The sequence below is a fragment of the Saccoglossus kowalevskii genome, chromosome 13 (genome assembly GCF_978046115.1).
Source record: "Saccoglossus kowalevskii chromosome 13, keSacKowa6.1, whole genome shotgun sequence".
Taxonomy (NCBI): Eukaryota; Metazoa; Hemichordata; class Enteropneusta; family Harrimaniidae; genus Saccoglossus; species Saccoglossus kowalevskii.
Window position 1 is genome coordinate 23,930,649 of NC_140653.1, and position 25,484 is coordinate 23,956,132.

General features: G+C 33.8%; 1 protein-coding gene across 3 annotated transcripts in view; it reads left to right on the forward strand.

Moving 5' to 3' along the window:
- LOC100378553 (zinc finger protein basonuclin-2-like) overlaps positions 1-24,646 on the forward strand; it is a 44,080-nt gene extending 19,434 nt beyond the window's left edge. For all 3 annotated transcript variants that reach the window (XM_085507100.1, XM_085507099.1, XM_085507101.1), the window contains exons 3-4: positions 12,274-12,509; positions 16,633-24,646. In XM_085507100.1, coding sequence (XP_085363226.1) covers positions 12,274-12,509; positions 16,633-19,614 — 3,218 coding nt within the window. In that variant the 3' untranslated portion in view covers positions 19,615-24,646. The remainder of the gene's footprint in view (positions 1-12,273; positions 12,510-16,632) is intronic.
- The last annotated feature ends 838 nt before the right edge of the window (positions 24,647-25,484 follow it).

A 25,484-nucleotide genomic window follows, 5' to 3' on the forward strand; every position in this document is an offset into this window, starting at 1 on the left:
AATGAGTTGTTTTCATTTTTTTTCGTATATATACACATGAGCAAAAAGTCAAACAACTCGTTCAATTTGAAAACATTTTTGCAAATTTTACCTCCTAAATCCACATACAGTGATATCATGTTTATCTCAAATTTAATTTTTTTCACACTTGACCTTGTGTAGCAATAAGCAATCTATTTGCAAAAATGTAAAAAAAAAAAAATCCAAAGACTTCTTTTGACAAATGACAAGGGTGTGTCTATGGCCAAAAAAGTTGTATTTTCATGATCTAGTATATATAATACATGCAGCTGTTGATTTAGATGCGATTATATTGAATATACACTAATAGTAGAGCAAATACAGTACGTACTAATTGCAGACCATAAAGATGTGCTGTATGTGAAAACGAAACTTAATGATGTCATTTGGCGAGAGGGCAACTACTAAATTTTTACATTTTTCTATTGTTTGCTGAGAGCATCTGTTCAATTAATTTTCTAAAGTACAACTAATGTATGCACACTCGCATACTGTGCGTCCCAACATATAATCAGATTTGTCTCAACTTCGACATATTAAACGATTTGTATATATAAATAGTAACGGAATATTTGTAAACTATGCATATTATTGCATGATCATAGTGACACATAGTGTGGTCTTCTGTCATATAATGATTTAACCTCTTGTGGGATATGTTCCTGTTCTTGGTTCCATCTGTCATCAATCAAGATAAAATCCACAAATATGCTTTCAAGGTGGTCTATTTTCTGTTTAAAATAACATTGTCATTGATGCCATGTGTGGTTTTAAAAAGAGGGCACCCTATCGTCATGACAAACTAATTTCTGTCTCTACTCATAGGGTGGGTCAGCTGCTTTGAAACACATCAAAAGAGTGAAAATTATTAAATTTGCTACTCCATACTCGCACAGTACAATGTATTTCAATACACTGTATGTTGTATGTGTGGGACAGTCCAGAAGTACAATCTTTGGGGGCGAGTCGAGTGCACTGTACCAACATCCCCTCCTTACTGGATAGTTCTTCCAATCAGGAATTTAGTAAGCCTGGAATGTCATTCACTGCTGGGTGGATATCAGATCTGTGACCTTATGACATGTATCAGTTTTGAGTTGTGACATTCGTGGTATAAGGGGTTGACCATTTAAACTCACAGGGGGTGGAAGATTTTTTTTTTTTAAATAAAAGACGGAAAAAAATATTTAATGAAATAAAAGGCGTCACATTCTAGAAAAATAAAAATGTGAAGACATTTAGATCAAAAAATATTGTACTGGTCATACTTTTCCAGCCACCCCCGTCATTTAAAATGGTTAAACCCTTTAAGGCTTTAATAGAAGATGAAAGGTTGGTCTTGCTTACGAAACTTGCATGTATTGTGGGTTTTTTTTTTTTTGATCATGTTATCTTGGTAAAGTAATGAGCAGGATTCTAAAAATATGTTTTCTAGTAACTGTAGCAGAAGATTTCAGGAAAAGATTTCTTTGCTTCCCAAAAGAGTGATCAGAAAATGTGTCTTACCTCGATAGTTGTATCAGTCATTGAATTACATAACTTTTCTCACTAAAGTTTTAACAACATTCTAATAGTTTTGGACCAAATGGGTATATTTTTTCATAGCCTACAGGTTTCAATCAAAATCTGTGTAAAAAATAAAAACATGAGGAAAAGTATGTTAGTTGTAATTTTTTGAAAAGTTCAGACAGAAGTTGACATTTTAGTGTTTAAATGGTTAAGTTGTGTTGACCAATGTTTGCTTTGGAGGAAAGTCGTACATTGAATAGCAGCTTGACTCAATTTAGTATAGATACCCATACAACACAGCACCATATCACCGTTGTAGGCAATATTGTTATTTCAACCTCGGTATTGGATGTTTAAGTCTGATAAAGACTACTGTTCAAGTTCCTTGAAATTGGGAATTAGTATAAAGCAAATTTTCGTACAGTACATAATGTGAGATCCCATTGTGTACTGAGATTGTCACAAGTTAGTATACATCAATAGGGATGTTGTAAGCCCTTATTTATCAACTCTTTGTATGATCCCATGTGTACTTAATTAATATAAAGTTAATATCTTCATGTATTTTTTTGCTATACTGAATAAAATGCATAATTTATTCAAAAAAAAAATCTATGTGTAGCCAAGCACATTTGAATCTGGTTGTTATGTGCTAATTTTATTTATATATGTATCTTTTTCATTGCCGTGTACGGCAATTTATACGATTGAATAAAATAAATTGAAAGGGAAGTGTGTTTCTTATTGATATTCCATGTGTCCCTCGGTGTTAGTTAGCCCAGACTGGTGTATTAAGAAAAAAAAACTGGAAATGAACGTAGCAAGTTACGTGTACATGCAGTTGGAAAAGGTTGCTGATTTGGTGTGCAAAATGATAACAAGCATTAAAATCTACATTATTTTTTTGTGATCAGGAGCTGTTGCCAATGCGAAATTGTCAATTTTACCAAAAGAAATTATGGAAAGATATATAAAAATGTAAAAAAAAATGTTTAAATGGCGATTTACAATATATTACATATGTAGCTGAATAAAAATGAATCTTACTAAAAATAGAACTGACATAATCACAAAGCATTGTTAAGTGTTTGAAGCAAATTAAATGCAGAAAAACTTGCCTCAACCCCAACGACGTTACTTTATTGTGGCTTTTAAGTGAATTGATATGAATCCTACGGAAGTTTGCGTCCTGATCAAAGACATTGCAAAATTATTTCAACACCACAATATTTATAAATATGTATGTTATTACGCTAGTAGTTGTTGATTACTGATAAGATTTTCTGAATCAAATTCATGCGTATTCATCATGTGATAATGGTGCAACTTTAAATCGATGCTGTTGTGCACACTGATTTCATCTAATTTACGAGACTAGAAATGAATACTTGTATATTCACTTCGTATTACCCACTATTTATTTTAACCAGTAAATAAATACTAGTTGTTTGAGACAAACTCCAATTGACTTGAATGAAATATGTGATTGTGTTTCATTCTTGCTTCCCATCACCATATTTTCCATCGTGAAATATTAGTTTTTTTCCTTCTATTTTCTGTTTATAGTCATTAGAATGAATATTATTAGGAGATTCGGGAAAATACTATTGATTTTCCATGAAATAATGGATTACTATGGAAATTGTTTCAAAAATGCCCATTTTTGTCATTTTGTGTAAAAACTATACATGTATATCCAAATTTATAATTAAGTAGTAATTTCAAACCAAAACATGTTGTTACAATTTACAGTCCATATTATAGGTCAAATTAATATGTATTTTAAAATTATTTACAAAAAAATCTTCATTTCTTTTTATCTTTTATTGAAAAAAAATGATCAAGACATAATTATGGGTGAAATTATACCTCATTTGAAAAATATACATGTAGTATGGTACATGCTGTACTGCAACATAAGCCAAAGTATATGTAATGTTGGTGACAATGTGCATATTCAAGTGATACAAATATAAAGAAAAATACAAATTTCTTACCAGAACCATTCTTAGAATTTTAAATGTTCATACAGTTAAAAAGCAGACAAAACTAAATTCTAAATGAAATAATTCCATTTTTTAGTTACCTGATTGTGAAAATATATAAATTTGGCGTCAAAAAGGATACATGACAAGTGGAGGGTTATCATATGCATTGATTCTGTTATTCATTTTGAGATAATATGGAGATAATAAACAAAGTGAAAATGTAAATTTTCGAGAAAATTGTAATAATATTAGGTTTAATACGAAAAAATAAATGGTTGAGTATGTCTAGAGATTTTGATTCATTCCCAAACGATGTGATCTTCCTGACAATCGGCTGATTAATATTCATTCAACGTCGTTTCAATTCATGAGATGTACGGGGACGTTTCCTTTGAAAATAGCCTAAGACTTTCTTGTGTGCGCTAGCAATTTAGTTAAAAAGTGAACTTTGACACAGCAATACCCTGGTGGACAGACAAATTGATTTTATGTCCTTCCCATTTGTACTACTTTTTAACATGTTTGTCCCACAAGAATATCAGTCATGCCATTATTGGTCGGGTGGTATTGGTGTTACAAAGATAGGGCTTAAGGTGGATTTCGCTAACTGACACAGGGATGACAGCCGATGATGATGCATGTTTGCTCAACACAAATCCCGACATGATACTCAAAGCCTCTTGGAAAAGAACTTGTCATTGTGGCTTTGTCAACACCCTGGTTTTAAAAGCCTTAAATTGATTGATGCTTTGTATCTTTGGTGTGCGCAATTCCCTGGTTAGTTTTACAACTGCTGATTCAGACTGTTGTGGCATTTATTGGACCCGAGACGGGATCAGACCCCATCAACCAGCAAGAAGTTGTCATTGAGTGGCTTAGCACAGCCAACATAAATCATAATTTACGTGGATGTATGGTGGATTGTCTAAGAAAACTGTCATTAAAAAAAACACACACTACAGGAATTCCTAAGCAGCAATGAGTCCAGCACACATGTGGACTTCCATATTACTCTGCACATACACTACAATTCTGTTAACAAGAAAACTGATGTACTTCTTATGTCACTGGGCTGCGTGTTATTCAATATCGAGAATGTTGGTTTAGTTTCCTTGGTTGGCTCTGAATAGCAGACTGGTTTCTATGGTAACACGAGTTTGATTATTGTGTTTCAATAACAGGTTTGCTGATTTCTACATCAGTACTGAAATGTTTAATAATAGTTAAATTTATTCATTCTGTCCTAAATAACCAATGAATTTGTGAATGTCAAGGTGAACCACGTTTTTTTAGTAACTGTGGGTAAACCAATGTAGCATATACTTATCGTTGATGTTTGTGGAAGCTCCGAAGACTTAAAGTTACTTTTATTGGCATTTAAATTTGATTGCATTCAAGTTTAATCGTGCGGTATTGATATATTATAAGGGTGTGTAATAATCCTGTCATAGGAACACCATTTTTAATTGCACAAGTCATGAATGCAATAATTTCGTATTATTCTGCATTGTGTCGTCACAGGAAGCGCTGTCCCAGACCTGTGTCATATGACGCCTTATGAGCCGATTTTGGCTAAAATAGTGCTCTGCCGCCTTTTTACACTAGTGTTCATACACAGAATTTGATATTGCTTTTTACAGTTTAAGTTGCCTTCTAATCACATATTTTAGTGAAATATTGTTTAGGGAGTGAAATATTAATGTCGAACATAATTCAATCTTTGACACAACAGAAACTAACCAATTTTGTGTGTGAAATTCAAAAGTACTCACGTAAGTTACGGTTTCAAATAGTTCGGAAATAGAACGTTCTTGAGTGCAATAACATCACGCGTAGAACGCCTTCTTAACCAGACACTAGCAGCGTAAACTTATTGTAAATTTGCACAATTTTGGGGCCAGTTCTTGTTTTTATAAGTTTTCTAAGATTCATTCATCATTATTTAGTAAACAGGCCCCTGAAACGATTTAAAATATCCGTAAAATAGGTGCCAATTGGCGATTGACTGAGAAACGAAAATTCCTGGCACACCTTGCGCGATATGCGTCAGACCGATGTAGAAAGGACACCGACCTGCAGCATCAACGATTATTCTGTTTTATGAGAAAAAAATTAGTTTGGGTTGGGGGTACAAATGTAGGTAAGGTATCTGTATATTTCAAAAGTTTTGATTCGGTTTTCCCATGGTTTGGGGTTTGAAACTTTGGTAAAATAATAATTATTTACCAGCATAATATTCAAAATGGCAGATTAAACTAAACTGCGCCCCTCATCTACACCAACCCAAATAAACTCGTGGCATTTTTGATAACTTCGTGTACAAACAAAAATGGAAAACTGACTGACTTGTATGTGAAGGACATAAAATTGATCTGTTTTTTTGGACGATTGTATTCATTGTTTTGCATGGTTTGAAGAACTGATCAATACAGAGACATAATAATCTAGTACAGGAAGCATATAGCAACATTTCACTGGGGTTCTCTATTTAACAAATTAGCTTCAACACAAACTTTCAATCCATATGGTGCATTGGCATGCAGAGCCACTGTGACTAAAAATTCAAATCTATGTATCAGGACTTTGTTCGAAAATGTTTATATTTTAAAACTGGCTTGCAAACCTATTTAATATAAGTTGCGTCTTCCCTTTAATTTCATGTAAACATAACTGGATTTTGTTTATTAAATGTGTTTTTACAAAGTTGATTAACGCATCATCATCTGAAAGCTTCCTCGAATAGCCCAAATGAATGAGAAAAAATGGTGTGATGTGTTGTTCAAGTGGGTGGGGTCTTGGAGCATGCACATGTACACGTACACAATGTACTCAAGTGATGATAGTTTTGATGACAAAAGTATTGAAGCGGATGTGTCTCCCAGAGTGTTGTGTTTCCAATTACAATTTTGGCAAACTTCATTCATAATTGTTTTTACATGTGAAAAAAAGTTGATTGAAGTAGGCTGGTCATGCCTATACACAGTAATATATGAATATTGAGGTGGACGGAGTCTTGCATACATAATTAATGAATGCTCATTTAAACTGAGTATGGATACCACATAATTTAATAAACTTTCCTAGTTGGCGTTCTTGACCATATTATCATTAACTTTCATTGAATTATAAGCACTTACTAAATAAAATCTTTTAATCTTGTATTAAAATGCTAATCACATTTTTCTACAACATCTTTTCTTTTCACAAGTTTTAATCTTTTTCTCTACAATTATTGGTACAAAGTCATTCAAGTATGTCTCTGTATTAGCTACAGCTGCTCTGTAGACCTGTTTTAAACTCAGTATATTATTATTGATGATTTCATATGCCATTACATACTTAACTCATTCACCCACATTTTTAAAATGTGTTGTTTTTCCTGAATGCATTTTGAGTTATTCATGCATCCTGTGTATTATATCCAATATTGATTTAATATCAAACATGGTTTCAATGAAAAAAATACACCACTGTATAATACTTTTAGCTGGAATTAATTTTCGCTGAAAAGAATTTTTTGGGTGTTTTGTATGGAATTTATTTTCACTGATTTTTAGCGAGTTGAATGTAAAATATACTATAAAGGTATATTCGCTCGCTTTTATTTTCACTGAATTATTCCTTCAGCGAAAATTAGTCTCAAGCGAAAATAAAGTATTATACAGTATTAGGAATTTTGCAAGAAAATGTTTGAAATTTTGTTGTTTAATAAAATCTTCAGCATTGTTTTACAAATTTGTGTACAGTCTGATATTTTTTCGAAGTAAATTATTGATCAAAATCTTAAAAAATATTTTGATCTCTGGATTCAAATTAACATGGAATTTATACCAATGTATTCAAAAATGTGACTTATTTCAACAAATATTTTTACTGAAAATAATAAACTCACAAACATGTTGTAGAGGTAATTTAATTTTTGGCATTTTCAAAACAATACATTCATTTTCTCATGTAAATATGTCTTTTTGCCTTCCTTGTCTTGATTGTATTTTTTTTTTTACTGCCGCATGACTTTAGTTTGAACCCCATGAACTCAGAGCTGGTATATGTCTCTAGATAAAGTTAAAAAAACGTGACTTTTTGTGCAGACATATTCAATACACGCGATAGTATTGTGAAAGCATAGATAGCATTCATTGTATGAGCTTTATATCATAGTGCATGTATAAAGTACACTTAGGTAAAACGACATGTAAGCTGAACATCATACCGTGATAGGTATGGAGTGCGCCTTTCTGGGTGGTCAGCACAGGAAATGACTACAAATCTGTCCCTGTCTTGACATGGTACTTGCATGGTGGGTGTGGCTATCCCTACAGCATATGCAAACCCAGGCTTACTTGGTCAATTGTGGGTGTGGTTATTGTGACCTGCATACACGCCCAGGCTTAGTGGGTGTGGCTATCTCTTTCCTTGCCACATGTGGAGCTCTGGCTTTCTTGGTGGGTGTGGCTATCCCTACACCATATGCAAACCCAGGCTTACTTCGTTAATTGTGGGTGTGGTTACTGTGTCCTCACTGCATACACGCCCAGGCTTGGTGGGTGTGGCTATTTCTTGCCTTGCCACATGTGGAGCTCTGGCTTTCTTGGTGGGTGTGGCTATCCCTACACCATATGCAAACCCAGGCTTACTTGGTCAATTGTGGGTGTGGTTACTGTGTCATCACTGCATACACGCCCAGGCTTGGTGGGTGTGGCTATTTCTTGCCTTGCCACATGTGGAGCTCTGGCTTTCTTGGTGGGTGTGGCTATCCCTGCTCCTGCCATGTATGCAATCCCATGTTTTCCTGGTGGGTGTGGCTAATGTCCTCATTACATACATGTATAGGCCCAGGCTTGGTGGGTTTGGCTATCCCTACATCACATGCAAGCCCTTACTCACTGGCTACATGTAGCTGTACATAACATTAGGTTTTCATTGGTACAGAGAAAATAGCCATTGAAAAGACAGACACCACATTCCTACTTAATACATGTATGATCCTAATATCATGTTGTTCTTGAAATCATTAGCAGTATCATCTTTCCTGTAATTATAGCTGTGGCATGGGAACACCATACTGTTATGGTCAATGTTGGCATGACATGCTGTCTTTGTTATTTTAGCAGTACATATACCCTACTTTCATTTTAATATACCCATGTTGGACAAAAGTGCTTTATGGATTTCACATTCATTGATGTATATCACATTGTAGAGATGCCATCATCTCATGCATGTTATTGTCCACTCATTAATGCCTGTTTGCTTGTATATTACTACTGTGATGAAGTGCTGAAGCCATCAATCAATATATTTAAAAAAAAATTGAAAAATTTAAAAGAAAATAAAAATTCATTGATACTGATTGCCTTCAAGGAATTTTTTCTTTATTTGTACCATTTATTACCATTTATGGGGAAAAATTGTCTAGTCTGGTTAGTTTACATAATACATTTAATAATCTCTTGATATTTCACAATATTTTTTGTGTTTATTTATATCTATACGTTAATATTGTTTAATACTACATATACACACTGTCAGAGTGTAATAGTACATTGGTTAATGAGTTCACCTCGCATCTAAGAGGCCAACTGTTCACTTAACTGTACAAATCAAAGGACAGTCTGCCCTGTCTTACAAACACGTAGTATTAAATTTGGGGGACTAGTACTCGTGGATACAGCAATGACTTCAATGTCTGGAAATGTCGCCTGGCACAGGAGTATTTTGTTTTTAAAATGTCACAGTGACCAAAAACATATTTTAAAAATTATTTGAGCAACACCTTGTCTTCAATATTATCCTTGTATGTAAGAGGACACACATTGGTTGTAATATTTGGGTCATACCTGGTATTGATTCAATGATATTTGTGGATTATAATGATTTGAATTTCCTGTTTACTGTGAAATATCATTTTGTTTCAAATGACGTCACCATTAGCATTGCATAATGCGATTAATTATTCATGAGGACGTTCAACTCGGACTGACAAATATGTTTTGTTAACGAATCTGTAACTGTTGTGGTATTGTAGTATAATTTAGCAAGTCCTTTGGTAACTTTCTTCTGATCACAAAAAAAAATGTAATGTAACATAGTTGAGGTTGAAATTGTCATTATCTGTTTCACTCACTGAATGGCATTTTGTGATTATAAATTTCTGTTCTATTTCTCGTAAGAATTTTTAATCGCAATAAAACCTAATTTATTTTGACCCTTCTCTTCAAAAACATAGGGCAGGTTATAGTACATGATATTGTTTAAATTTGATTTTGAAAAATAAAAATGGACCTGAGAATAGGTTTATAAAATATTGTGATAATGCATCTTTCCTGCTTCAAGTCTCAGGTACATGTATTAGAAATCTTATACAGGTAACTTAACCCTTTGAATGCCGACATTTTTTCGCCAAACTTGTGTCGCAACTTTTTGCAAATTTTTATGAATTTTTTTATAATCTTTTTATAATTTTTAATTTTTTGATAAATTTTTTGGAAATACATGCAGAATTTTGTTAAAAGTGAAAAAAAATTGACTCAATGTTCATGGCATTAATGGCAGTATATATTCTTTTTTTTTTTTAGTTTATGCATATCAAGTACCTGATTTGCATATTGATGTTGATTCATGTCATATTCATTTAAATGTGCATGTGTCTACTCAACAAATCCAGTGTAGTTTAAACACAGTATTAGAAAATGTTTTATCCATGAATTGAATATGCTGAAAAGTTGGGTTTAATCTAAAAATTGCTCGGCACATGTTTCCTAATTTGCATACTCAATGTCTCTTAAGATCTTTTAGTTGAGTCCAATTAAAATGTCTTTGTTTATGGTTCAAGTTTCTAATTTTTTGGGTTTATTCCTGAGTAGACAAACAATATAAACAAGATAATGTGTAGGTGATCACTGTGCTTGAAAATGCATGTATGATGGATGGCATCGGTGTCTGTATTAAATTCCTAAATATAGCTTTAAATATGCTTTGTGGCATGCACTATTTATGTACTCATTTTAGATATACACATGTACTGGCAAGTATTCTGTTCAACGCTTTAACCCTTTGTATGGCAATTTCTTTTCTCACTTAAATTTGGATAAATTTGTTTTCTGTAATTTTCTCTGAATTCAATCCTAATTTTGTACCAAACTGACAAAATGTGACATTGCTTTGAGTTTTGGAACAAAAAAGTTTTCTCAACATTTCATGTGGAAAAAAGTAGACTATAAATGGAACTATTTAGATGAATGGTGTCTGAAGTTGACTTTGGCGCTCTAAGTCTTCTGGGGTGAATACTGCCCAATCTGATTAAACAGTCACGCAAATATCATTCCCAATTGGTTTCTCTGGGTCATTATAGGTGATCAAGTTACGCAATTATAAAAAAAAAATACAGCTTTTCAAATTTTATTTTCATTGGTTTTTCCTTCTCATCACTCGCATCTTAAGAAGGTTTGGGCTGAATAGAAGACTAAATGTCATCTTCTCATGCTTCAGTTATAATGGGCTCATGGGAAAATCTTTATGACTGAGTCATTACATGGAATGACATCGAAAATGGTCACATTTTCATCTCATCTCAAAATTGTGCTCGTTGACATGAGATTGAAAAGTCATGTATTATTATTGATATGAATCATATTATTGGCAAAACATTTACATTTATTTGGCTGAGTTCCCTGTGTAATAGTTTTACTTTATATACAATGGGAGTTTTTCTCCCCAAATATATGCACAGTAATATACTCAGTACCGTAGTGCGAAATTTGAATTTGTCTTAAGTTGTCAAAATTATGCAACATGTATTTTTCAATACAAATTGTGTTACAAGCTCATCACTGTCCTGTGAGATGTCTGTCACATGCATTTTTAAGTACTTCAAAGTTCATCAAAGTTAATTAATTCAGGGTTAGACTGATAAAGCTCAGTTAATAAAATAAAGCAGTGTACTGTAGAATAAAATTTAAATTCAAATCTGTTTGTGATGGTTTGAAAGTAGTTATAAACATACTGTAAAATACTTTATTTTCACTTGAAATTAATTTTTGCTATTTTTGCTGAAAGAATGATTCAGTGAGAATAAAATCCAGCGAATATACGTTGTTTTCTATATTTTACATTCAACTCATCAAAAAACAGTGAAAATAAATTCCATGCAAAACACCCAAAAAATCTTTTCAGCGAAAATTAATTCCAGCTCAAATTTTACAGTATACACCTATACCTTATTCTGTTAAAAGCACATCATCAAAAGAAGTAAAAATAAGGCAAATACATATATCATATGCTGGATCTTTAACACTATAGCTTTATTTTGACCATAGCGATATTTGTCTGTTATTTATATTTTTGCATGGGCTACTAATAGAGCAAATAATGTAGTATTAAAAAGTAAAATATAATTACTTACCCACCAGCACCGTGTGGGTGTATAATGCCCACAGATCAGTCCAGTTAAAGTACTTTTGAAAAAAAAAGAAATAATTATTCTCTCTGTTTAGGGTTTATATGAAGTGATACATGTATATAGTTTAACAAATGACATTATATGTTATAACACCAGTAGTATCTGTGATCGCTTCCTGCTTTAGTTAATCTTTTTGAGCTCAGTGTGCATGAGTTTGTTGGTCTCTTCGTGTTTATATCTGTGCATGAGAAAAGTTGGATTCCTACATCGCTTTGCAATCTGCATGTTCCTGCCAACACTAAATCATCATCAGCCATCAACCACTGAGCCAGGCTTGGTATCTGTTTAATTCAGCCATGGACAAACTCAGTACACGTCATCTCTATCCGTCATTTCAAGTCGAAGTGGTCCAGTTCAATATCGTATTTGATATCGGAAGTCTCATCCTGTATGGCACCCAAGCGATTCCTATACGACTAAAGATTCTCCTGGATCGTCTCTTCAGCGTATTGAAACATGATGAAGTTATTCAGGTTCTCCATGGTCTTGGATGGATGTATGAAGATTATGCCAGAGGATACGTTCTTCAGGTTTGTACTCCATAATTCACGTTTTTACTCCATAATTCACGTTTGCTATTTGCTATTGTGTACATTTGAATATATTTAAAGGTAAATCGGGAGATTTATTTCATGAATTGGTTAGACAATTACCATTGTTTTCGCTATCCTAAACTTTTTAATATAAATTGTGATAAACTAAAATTCGGATTTACTAAATATTACAAAATGATTATAAAAGATTACATATCATATCATGATCCATAAATCATATTTGTTTCTGTAAACTGCTATAATTTATTGAGAGCAAATTTTCATAGCAGTGAACATTTCTCTGGGGTTCTACAACCCAGAGTTACTTTTCTTCACAAGTGAATTAAAATCCTGAAATCTCACATATTCCTAGCAGTAAAAATTCATTAGCTTGTATGTGTTCTAAATTGCTGCCATTTTTGCTTTATTTGTTCCAAATAAAAAGTTTAACCTTTAAAAGCCACAATTTTTTCTGCAAATTTTTTTAATGCAACATTTTGTTTATATTTTTCAAATGTTAATTTCAGTCTTATACTTGATAGATATAATTTCCGATTGCCTCCAGTACAGGTCTTGACTAAAAAATTAATGCCAGAATTTTAATGGCATTCAAACAGAAATCCAAAAATCCAGAGGGAGTCAAGAATATGATTTAATTTAAACAAAATTAATTTTGGTGTGAATTTGTACTTTTGAGCACCATTATTTTAACCACCGAAATTTCAAAGCAACATTTTTCATGTATTTACCTAAATATTTGTCTGTGAAGTCGTAGTTGTGGACCAGGTAGACATATTTGTTTCATTGCGTGTAACCAAATTTGTTCTTTTAGAAGCACATGTCAATAATAATTCATGTAAACCAAAAAATGTTTTTTTTTTGTACTGAATTATTAGATGCTAGAAACACCTCTTGTCTGTAGTCATTTTGTGAAAGTTGACTTTAAAGCTTTCAAAGAGTCAATTAATGAGACATACTAGAAAATGTGATTACAACTACTTGAACAGTTTTCAATCAGTTTAATTTCTGGCCAAGTAATGCCATGTGACATTATCATAACATTATCACTCGTGATCTGAATGTTACTTCAGCATTTGGTTTGACAAAAACAAGGTTACCAATATTTTGGCCACAGTATTCAAAATATTGATGACACAGGTCATCACTTCGTACAAAAATATATTTTTTTAAGATCAAATACATATAGACAGTTTCATTCATCTTCAAAATGTCCAAAAATTTGCTTTTTTATGCATGTGCTTATATAAATTACAGCGATGTTTCTATGGTCAACAGGGGTTTTTCTAGAAAAACTGAACAAGAGGGAGTACACACAAACGAGCGAGCTGGAAACGCCATATTAGAAGGTTTCTAGGACATTTTAACGGTGTATCTATCACCATTGAAATATTTTTGGAGTAATTTTAGTGTATTTGGTGTCCAGACACATTGTCAGCTGGTGTTGCTGGGAAGTTTTCACAGAAAAAAATATATTTGAGAAAAATTTCATGTTGTACGGCAGCACGGAAGTGCGCAGCTCAAGAAATAGATTTATGACTTGAAAGTTCAATCGGCAATTTGGTAAGAGGGCGCCAGCGGCCGCTGTTACCGGGTTTAGAAAAACCCTTGGTCAAAATAAGTAATAATAATTTATACAGCAAATATGATTTTAGGTTTATATGCGCTTCTATTAGAGCAAATACGGTACATTGTTAAGTTGAAATCAAGTTTTATGTAATAAGTCATTTTAGAGAAAAATGATGAAAAGCAGTATACAATAATAATCCCATTAGCAAGGTACATTTGTTGTATGCATTCATGGTTGGTGGTGAAAAGAAAATATTTGGAAGGTATCTTTATGAAAAGAAACATTTGATAATAGAGTATATTGCGCTTCATATGTCGTCTATTAGTAATTTCAACACCTGCTACGAGTGAGATGTAAGGGAACAATCTAACCATGCTTGACTCGGTAATCAAAACTCGGCTGCTCCTGGGAAATTTCCCTTTTGTTGAGCATTTTAGATCGCCATTCCAAGTAGAAACCTATTAGTGTTCAGCTATACAATCTATTTGATAACCTGACTGGATAGCAAGATACATCGGTAATTTGAGGGCAGAGAAAAAAAAAAAAGTACTGTGTGTGCTTGGAATTTAAGAGGTAGAGGGTCTCTGATCACTTGGGGAAGTTTAATCCCCGCGTTCATTTACAGTTTGTAATAGCATCAGTCAGAAATCCCTCGTATTTGCCAATTACCACAAAGTAAAACTATGAACTGCCCATGGGACCTACGAAAGCAAAAAACGAGATTTGGATGTCACTGAAAACAAAAGTGATGATTCTGTTGACTGGTTTATCCTATCTGATGACGCTGTAACGTCCACGCTACGCGAATTACCGATGGTACGGTTACCCGTGCTGTGTTTCAACTATTACTACCTGCCACTGGGATTGTGTTATCCCATAATGCAACACTATAAAGATAGTCTACGAGTTGATGTTGAAAACAGATAATCTCAAAATATTATTTTTATCCAAAATTAAAGAGTTCTTTCATGCTTTATAAACTTCTTTTTCCATATCTTGTTACAATGTTTTATAATTCCTGTCCCATAATGCAGTGTGGTAGTTTGACTTATTTTCAGGCTTTAGTGAATTTTTAATGATTTTCTAATGAAAGTTTCCGTCAAAAACCTGTGTTTTTCATGAAACAATCCCACTATTTTTGATTGTTTAAAATGGGATTATACATGTATTTCTGAATATTTGCAGAATACAAAAACCATGATTAAAAAAAACACAGCTTTTAGTATTACATGGACTAGTTCACAGAATACAGAAAAAGGATTAAAAAAACACCACTTTTGGTATTTTGGTATTACATGGACTACAGACTACTGTCAAATAAATGATTAAAACAAAATATGTTCCTTTATCAGAAAACAGTATCACTTTTTATTGCCAGTCAATTTGTGGCCCAACGAATACATGCATCCAGTATCTTCCCCTCCTCTGCCCCATTTATTGCATATTTACTATACCCTCAGTACCTTTATTATTTGAATTAATTGTGTCTTTGGATGGGGACTCTGCATTGCATTGGAATGAACACAGTTGCTTCATTTGAATTCCATGGTTAGTCTATGGAGGCACAGATGGTCACTCATGTATGTAATTAGATGTGCAATTTGTTGTGTACAGTATGTGTCTTTGAGATGCAAGTCTGTGTGGTGTTGTGTTGCATATATCTATGCTGTATTTTCTCCAGCACATGCTTTTTACGGAAATGACTTCTGTCAAATTTGGAGATGTACTTATAATAGAGTGAATACAGTATGTTGAATTGATTCCATGTTTATTGATCTAAGGCTGGCAGGTGGTAAATACTATGTAAAAGTAAACCAAGCGCTACAGGCTGTTACACAAGTAACAATACAAAAAAATGGACCCCCTCTCGAATTTCATGCCTTGTTTAATGTGAATAATATTACAGGGATAATCATATTTGCTCTATTAAAACCAAAAATCACATTTGTTGTACTGGAATACTGAATCATTCAAAATATTACTTATTTTGACCAAAAATACACCTCTGTAAATAACAAATAGGAAAATGCATGATATGTCATTTTGTTTTGTTTTTAACTGATGAGTAATAGTGTGGATTCAGTACAACTGAACCAACACCGCCTGTAGTGTATTAAAGTCTCTATTTCTTGACTTCCACGTATACACCTTCATTTGCAAAATTGGAGATCACCCTGTTTTAAGGCAACTAAATAAAAGTGCGTCCTCTATGGCATCAGCAGACAGTGTACTTGCAAATGTAGGTATTTTTATAAAAACTGCAGGATAATTAAACCCATCATTCAATATTTTTTCTAAAACATATCTACAGTTGTTTTCGATCCTTAAGTATTAAAACTATCTATATAATATATATAATACAATAGTCCCAGTAAAGGAATGATTTCAGAGTGCGACTTAAGAAGATTTCACAAATTCTACAAACTTACTTTGACATTTCTGTGTTGCAAAGACTTAAGATGAGAATTCATCACGATTTGGTAGATTATCTAATTTTATTTTTTATTTTCAATTTTTCTTCTTATCAAACAGGCACCAGATGGAAAGGTGTTGGAAGAATGGGCTATGGCATCGAGAGAGGAGGAAAGCTTGATCCTACAGCAGTTTCTACGTTTCGGAGAGACAAAATCTATCACGGAAGTGATGATAGAGCAAGATAAAAATGAAGGCAAAACACCACAAGCAACGTCAACAAGTAACGAATCTGATATCCGAGCTTTTATTGAACGTATGAATACTATTAGACAGTTGAGTATCAATCGTCAAGTACGCTCGGAATCGCCACCCCCTCCCCCATCCCAACCACAAACTGTATTTGCAGGCTATAATCAAAGTCCTGCGGACATGGAGCTGTCTCTGCCTGATCAGAAACGGCCGGCCAGTACTTGTAGCAACAGTACTAATTGTAGCCCAGTCTCTAAGCATTCGCCAAAAAGTGAGACCGCAGCCACGCCTCCTCCCCCACCGATACCAAGGAATGAATCTCCAGTACTGAACATCGAAGTCACTACACCAGATACAAGTCCATCAGTTTCTGCGTCATCCTCACCTGCCATTGCTGAAGATGAAATGCCAAAACGATACGTTCTATCTTCCATGGAAAGAACCAATCACCATTCGTCATATTTATCCATGAAATTGAAACATCTACGCAAATCAGTTCAGCCGAAAAAGCGATATCTTGTTCCCTATACCATCAACAGCTCTGGACCTAAACAAGTCACTTGTAATCTATGCAATAAAGCTTTCTATAATAAGGGGACGTGGAAGATTCACTACAGCTCGGTACATCTAAAACAAAAGTATAAATGTACCATAGATGGCTGCAATATGCTGTTTAGCTCGCTTAGGAGTAGAAATCGGCATAGTTCAAACCCAAACCCTAAAATTCATTCTGCAATACCCAAACAAAGAGTACAGATATCAGACACTGCAGCCAGAGCTGATAATTTTCTGAGTGCCAATTCATCACCTCCAGTTTTAGGAGCCATGAATGATAGATTTCTGAATCCGTCAGTGCTTGGTGTCCCCCATCATGACAGTGGGATCGTCAGCCCTTCATTGATGCCGCCTGTTATTACAAGTACCGAAGCTCTGCTAGATTTGCGTTGCCCAACGAATCAAACACATGACCAATCTCAACTGCCAAATGATATGAACGGTATAACAGTTGTCAGTCCTACCGACAGTGACAGCAATGCCTCAATTCCAAATTGTTCCACTGAAAACGATGTGAAGTTTGATTCTTCTCTTCATCTGAAGAAAAACCCCCGTAAATGTTTGAAGCCAACAAAGCTTTCGTCGCAGACCATAAATAATCAAGGGGAAGACGACGATAAGGTGCTCGCTGATGACAACGAACAAAGACTGAATCTTGGAGTCAGAAAACGAAAGAGTAATACTCCTACCAGATGCCCAGCAAATGATGAAACTTACCAAGATGAGGTTAGTAGTGATAGTGACCATGAATCTGAGGTCTCTCCCACTCAGGTAATGTCTCACGAGCAGGAGAGCATTTTGTATGACAAAAATGATGCCAACTGTGATGATGAAGAAATGCCTGAAAAGAAAGTTCCAGTGGTGACTAGTTCTCCCAGTAAGAAAGCCGAAGGCATGGATTATAATGTGGACCAAGAGGATGAAGATACGGATATCATGGATGATGGCCAAGGAGCAAATGAAGAAGATGAACATGAAATGTCATCCATTGAAAGAAACATTTCTGAGATTAGCAAACATTACATGCCTACGCCAGGAATGATGATAAAACCTGAGTCCCATTTTACAATAGGTCAGCTGATGATGATGCAAACGATACAACCCACCTATCACCATCCTTATTTGCCCAAAGAAGGGATGAGTCTCTTCCATAAAGAAGATGTAGAGAATAAAGACCCCGATAGTGTCTCTGAATATGATGCCATTCCACATAGTCCTGGCATTTCTTTACCGATGAATGCAGATTGTACTAGCAGCCCATCTATGCCAAACTCGCCCGGGATGATAATCCTGAAAAACAATGAACCTCAATTGTGTAATTTGAATTTAAATGATGTCTATTTGATGAAAGATGGAATCCCATTCTGTTTAGACTGTGCTAAACCATTTCAGAGTACACATGGTGTAAAAACGCATTACCAGAATGTTCACTTGAAGATAATGCATGCCTGTACGATCAGGGGCTGCAATGCCGCGTTTCCATCTAAACGCAGTCGCGATAGGCATAGCTCTAACATTAACCTTCATCGGAAACTACTTGCCAAAGACAGAGGTGATGGAAATTTCATTCAGGAATACGAGTTTAATCAACAAATCCGCGACCACATCTTGCATCAATTGTACCGAGTACAAGATGTTGCAGAGGATAACTATTTTCATGCTATTAAACGTCCAACAGAAAGCAATGGAATGTTTATCTCTGATTTAAACCAAAATAACAACACACACCATGATTTGAAAATTCAAGTAAAAACTGAAAAAAGTAATGAGGAATATGATGACGGTGATTTGTCAATTGAAGCTGGTTCGTCTGCAATAAACGGCTACCATCCTCAGAAAGAGTTTGAGAAAAGTCACGATTTTAACCTCAAGAAAGCTTCTAAATATGCTGATGATGAAAGCCAAGAGATTGATATCGCTTTTGAAGTGTATCCGTCTCAACTGAAAGCGGCACTGGAAGCAGCTGATACGTCTTCCAACAATGATAGTCCTGGCTCTCCACCAACAAACAAACATGATCAGCCACCAAGTAACGGCCATGATCACCCTCCAACAACTGAACCAGAAAAGTCACCAACCCATGGACAAGACCAACCACCGAAACATAACGTATTTACGTGTACAATATGTAAAAAGAGATACGTAAGCAAAGTACTTTTACAGGAACATTATCGTAAGCGTCACCTATTAGAAATGTATCACTGTAAAAATCCTGGATGTTATATGGTGTTTTCTACACTTGCAAGCTGTAATCGACATAGTCAGACTCTGCACAGGGACCTAGTCTCAGATTAATTATCTCTATAATTATCAATAATTGAGACTGTCAAATGACATGTTCTATATTCTACATGCTTTCATCACTTGGCAGTGCTTTACTCAGTGTGGTAATACTCTGTTAACACTTAGATTTGAACCTGTGCAATGTTTTTTTTTTCTTTTATACAATACGTCATGAGATATATGTCATATAATGTTGAGTTGTGGCAACATTTATTATCCCACCGATTATAAAGTGTCCTGTTTGAGACGCCTTCCATATTTGGACCAAACTAAAGCTTTATTCGTTTTATATCTGAAATATTCTTTAAATATTGCCTTTTTTTAAACAATTTTCCGGTATTATTTAGAAGAAAAAATATTATGCTTATATAAAACTGTATTTTATATTTAATTTTATTCTCACAAAAAGTAAACGTCTGTGGTTACCAGGACACTGATGGTGACGGAATACATTTAGTTTTAATTTGCAGGTGTCAGGTAATTTTGATTATATTTTTGATTATATTTTATGAGGAAAATTTAGTTAAATAACCAATTTTTGTAACATTGATAGTACGTGACTGCCAGTGGGACACACCCACATGCTATCTAGTCAGGAGTTTTCTAGTTGACCGGTTTCTTACGGCGGCTGTACTTGAAACGGCTCATTATAAATTTTTGTCAAGCGGCGATTTCACATCAGGACAAATAAAAGCGTTGTCATGATGCAATCTCATCAGTGTCACTTTGCGAAGAAGATTAATATCTGCTAAAATGTGTGTCACGACATTGTTATTGTTGCGTTTAGGTAATCGTGCCGAAGTACATGCCGGCTTATAAAATGCTTTTATTTGGTATGATATCACTAATGACTTGACACCCAGTCGGGTCACACCTTTTATCTACTGACATACTTTTTGCTGTCATTCAGATTATTCAAAAACTGGCGGTTTCTAGAGTTACTTTTACAATACCATATATTTCTTATTTTTTTTTACATTGAACATTCTATTCTGTGTGTAGTTTGAAAATTTGGACATCGTGTCGATAAACATGAACGCTAAAGTCAACTTTTTGTTACCAATTACAAAAAAAAGCATTATTTTTTTGCACACAAAATTTAATCAATAAATGCACCAAAGAAAATTCTGTCCATACAGTCAAAAAAAAAGGACAATTTTATAGTAAAATACATAAAATATTTTCTGATAATTTTGGCGAGAAAAATGATAGTGTTCATTAAAAACCCACATCAAGAAAAATGAGAATCAAAACTAGTAATAAATGCTTTTTATTACGTTTTCTAGCTTTGAGCAAATTCGGCCAAACTTGAATATCAATTTATTTTAATTTTAGCAGAATTTTGTTGGATATTGTATCTTGATGGGTACAATAACTTTAACATACTGGTATTATAGAAAAAAAACAGCATTCTTTTGATAAATATTTAAATCTCTAATGCATATGCATTTCAGATTACTTTAATATGTATATTTTCCTGTATTTTTTTTTTTTATTTTTTTGGCGTACAAACTCGTATTATGCTGTGTCCATCAAGGTGTCATTTCAATTAAGGTTATTTAAATGTACTCAAAAATATCTGCGTTTTCCATGCTGCCTCTTTGATTTTTTGCACATACATGGTTACTAACATGTATAGTACCTAAAACAAACTTATTTTACCATTTGTCACTAATTATCTTATTCCATTCTGCCAAAGAGAGAACATTTTTACCATGAATTTATATAGTGAAAACTTGGCTATGTTTTAAAAATAATTAAATTCTTAGAAATTTGTTAGTAATATTTGAAAAATTGGCAGTTAACCATTTTATTACTATTTGAACATTAAAAGATATATAAAATATATAAATGTATTCCAAAAATATGCAAAATATTGAATATATGTTTTTTTGTGTCTGTTTTAAGACGAAATTTACAGAATTTAGATTTTACGAGTCAGGCTAGCGGAGGTAAAAAACGTTATTAAATGAGAATATAAAAATAGATTTGTGTGATACTTACCATAGATGTTTGTTGTTTGTAATAGCGACCTAAGTATGAAGTACCATTGGAGTTCACTTTTCTCTCTCATTGTATTTCCAGTCACTCTCCTCGCTGATGAACGAAAGCAACATCTAGTTGACCCCTGTTGACCTTAGTCAGATAGCGTTATAATGAGTTCGATCTGAGTAGAGAGATGTACATGGTTCTATCGGTTAGAGAGTGAAAGAGTGAGTGAGAGAGACGAAGATGTATTGTAATACCAGTATCTTGCCAGTTGTCACAAATTTTAATATAATAATTCTTTTAATAGCTAATATCTAGATTTATTGCAATTTTTTTTTAGTTTGCCAGTGAAATAAACATCTTCCATATTTCTGAATGAACTTTAAATTAGTTTTTGAATTGCTGGCCTAAGAATAAATGCCACAGTATTTTTTCAATCTAATCACGATGAACCAAACATTAAACAACATGTCGTTCGTTTCCAATGCACATGTTTTATTAAAGCCCATGCTGTCCAGGCTTGTATTAAGGATTGCATACATGAGGCAGATTTAAAACTAGCATGTCTTTTTCTGGTTTTTACTTAGAACTTAGCTGTGGGGTGAAATTCAGTATTTCTTTGTCTAGCATGTGAATCATGAAAAAGCTTGGTCATCTGTTTACTTTTTATAATCTATTGAGCTGGATCTGATATAAATGAGTGGTTTGAATGTTAGCATTACAGGATTGAATCTGAATGTAGTAGCATTAAAGACTGCCCTCTGGGACAGGTCATTTGAGTTCTAATCTAAAGAAAATAGCTAGAAGTTGAGTAGTCTTCAGGGAAGCTAGTGGGTACTCCATGTTCGGGATGGATTGTCCACCGTTTTGTTATTGGAATGAAGCTAGAAGGAATGTCTACCATTTTAATATCAGAATGACGCTAGTAGATCTACAATTTTGTTACCAGAATGAGATTAGTAGGAATGTCCACCATTTTGTTATCAGAATGAGGCTAGTAGGAATGTCCACCGTTTTGTTAGCAGAATGAGGCGAGTAGGGATGTCCACCATTTTGTTATCAGAATGAGGCTAGTAGGAATGTCCACCATTTTGTTATCAGAATGAGGCTAGTTAGAATGTCCACCATTTTGTTATTAGAATGAGGCGAGTTAGAATATGTTTTTATCAGATTCAGGTTTGTGCATCAGAGGAAAATCACTGGTATGCCCTCAAAATGAAATGACAATCAAGACTTAAAATCAAAAAAAAGTAAATGAATTATTGAGAGGTTATCAGTTAAGAGCAGTGTGTGAAAAAGTACAAGACTTTTAAAGACAATATTATCATTTCAATCAGAATATTTAATGCATGTCTAGTTTGAGTACTAACCTCTTTAGTTTATCTCCGACATGCAGCTATTTAAAATATGCAATGCAGTCTCCATTTAACAAATAATATATTAACAACTCCAGAAAAAAAAAATATGTAAATGTTTTCACGAATTATAAAAAAAATCAACTATTACCCTCATGTGGGCAAGCCTTAACAATCACTGTTGAATATTCTTCTCATGTGGGCAAGTCTAACCAATCACTGTTGAATATTCTTCTCATGTGGTCAAGTCTAACCAATCACTGTTGATTATTCTTCTCATGTGGGCAAGTCTAACCAATCACTGTTGATTATTCTTCTCATTTGGGCAAGTCTAACCAATCACTGTTGAATATTCTTCTCATGTGGGCAAGTCTAACCAATCACTGTTGAATATTCTTCTCATGTGGTCAAGTCTAACCAATCACTGTTGAATATTCTTCTCATGTGGTCAAGTCTAACCAATCACTGTTGATTATTCTTCTCATGTGGGCAAGTCTAACCAATCACTGTTGATTATTCTTCTCATTTGGGCAATTCTAACCAATCACTGTTGATTATTCTTCTCATGTGGGCAAGTCTAACCAATCACTGTTGATTATTCTTCTCATTTGGGCAATTCTAACCAATCACTTTTGAAAAGAATTTTTATGCGGCCAATTCTAACCAATCACTGTTGACAATTCAAATGTGGTTAAGCCAAACCAATCTCTATTGAATATGTTCATCATGTGGGCAAGTCTAACCAGTGACTGTTGACGATTCTTGTGTGTTCAAGCTTAACCAATCACAGTTGATTATTCTCCTCATGTGATCAAGTCTAACCAATCACTGTTGAATATGCATCCTCATGTGCATTGATAATACAGCATTATTAACAACTTCTTATTTGATTTGATCAGACACTTACTATAGATTAGCTCAGATTTATTGATTTGGGTGTTACCCCGGTAATTCAACCCACTTTTTATTGGTGACCAACTATCGTAACTTGTATTGATGGAAATCTCATCCTAGTCCAATATTTATTATAAACAATAGCTCCATACTTGCCAATTTTGTGTTGGTATGGTAACTGCCTTTCAGATAATACTCCATATTGTTTTTGTAGCACAGTGTGCATGTTGTTTTTCTTTTCCTTATTAAAAGTATGCACCCTGTGCTGAAATCCAGAAAGTTATCACATTCAGAGATACTATGTGATGAAACAGTGGCTGTGATTGGGCTATTATATTGTATATTTGTAGTTATACTACTGCTTAGCCAATCAGCAGATTTGTAATAAAGGTAACTTGAGCTTGAACGTTATTGTTGGACAAGTTTTATAGAATGCGTGGCTCTTGTAAACTTTATTTTATAATTCGTATTATATTTGTATTTATATGCTGTTAAATGATGAATGTTACTGAATTAGCTTGTGGTGTGTAGCATTGTATCACCATGAGCATTTATGCGTTTCATTTAAAAAAAATTCTTTTCTTCCCTACAAAAGCAAAAACAGGTAGTGCTATTTCAATATTTTTATTTTCCAAATAAATCTATATACTGTAAAATTTATTCCTAAAAGTATAAAGCTGCTTTTTTTATTGTAATATACTTATTATATAAAAAAAATGTTTGTAGAAAAGTTATTATTATACATTAGTTTTGTATTCAAGTTCTGTAGTATGCAAAATAAAGGTAATGAACTGAGTCAATCCTCACTAAGTATGTTCTCGTGCATCTCTGTCAAAAAACAAATCTATTTTGTATGATTTCCACAATGCTGAAGCCGGAAATAATCTTGTTAAGGATTTGGATGTTTTTATTAAGTTAGAAGAACAGTGTGCTGTACATTTCTGCCCCTTGATTGAACAACCACCTGTCTCAGTTTGAAACTTGGTGGCGCTGTTTACATCTGGTGATTTACACAATTATGCATCAGGAAGTAAGCGTGATGAACTTCTGACCAGTGTCCCCTCTAAGCCTTAATTTCGCTCAATTTTCTCAGATTCAATTGTAGTTTCTCAGTGAAATTTTGAGAAACTTTCCATGCATTTTGTATGCAGAAAAAACATTTCAAGGGGAAAATGGGCAAATTTTCATGATTCAAAAAAATTAAAGGGAACAGTGCTTCTGACAGAGCATGTGCAGTGTGTAAAATAACAACTGTCAAACAATTTATATACACTGATATTTAATTTCACTATTTTGATGTTTTCAGCATATTCACTGTGTTTTAATTTCACAATTTTGTCAAGGAAACAACGAGTTTTATTGTTATTTTACATGTTTATGTAGATTTAATTTAGCTAAAAATACCAAAATTAAAACCCAGTGAATAATTAATGCATTTACAGTATGTATTTTTAAAAAAATGCTTTGGGCTAACTCTCTTCCTGGTCAGGTGATTAAGCTGCTGTGACTTTGATCTTGATTTTTTGCCATTCTTTCAGTCTCTTCCCTATCCATTCCTTATGTAAACTTTCCAGGTTCTTTAGGGTGTTCCTCTGCCTCATTTACCTGCTGTGATGCCAAGGATGTTGGTGTGGCCAAAACAGC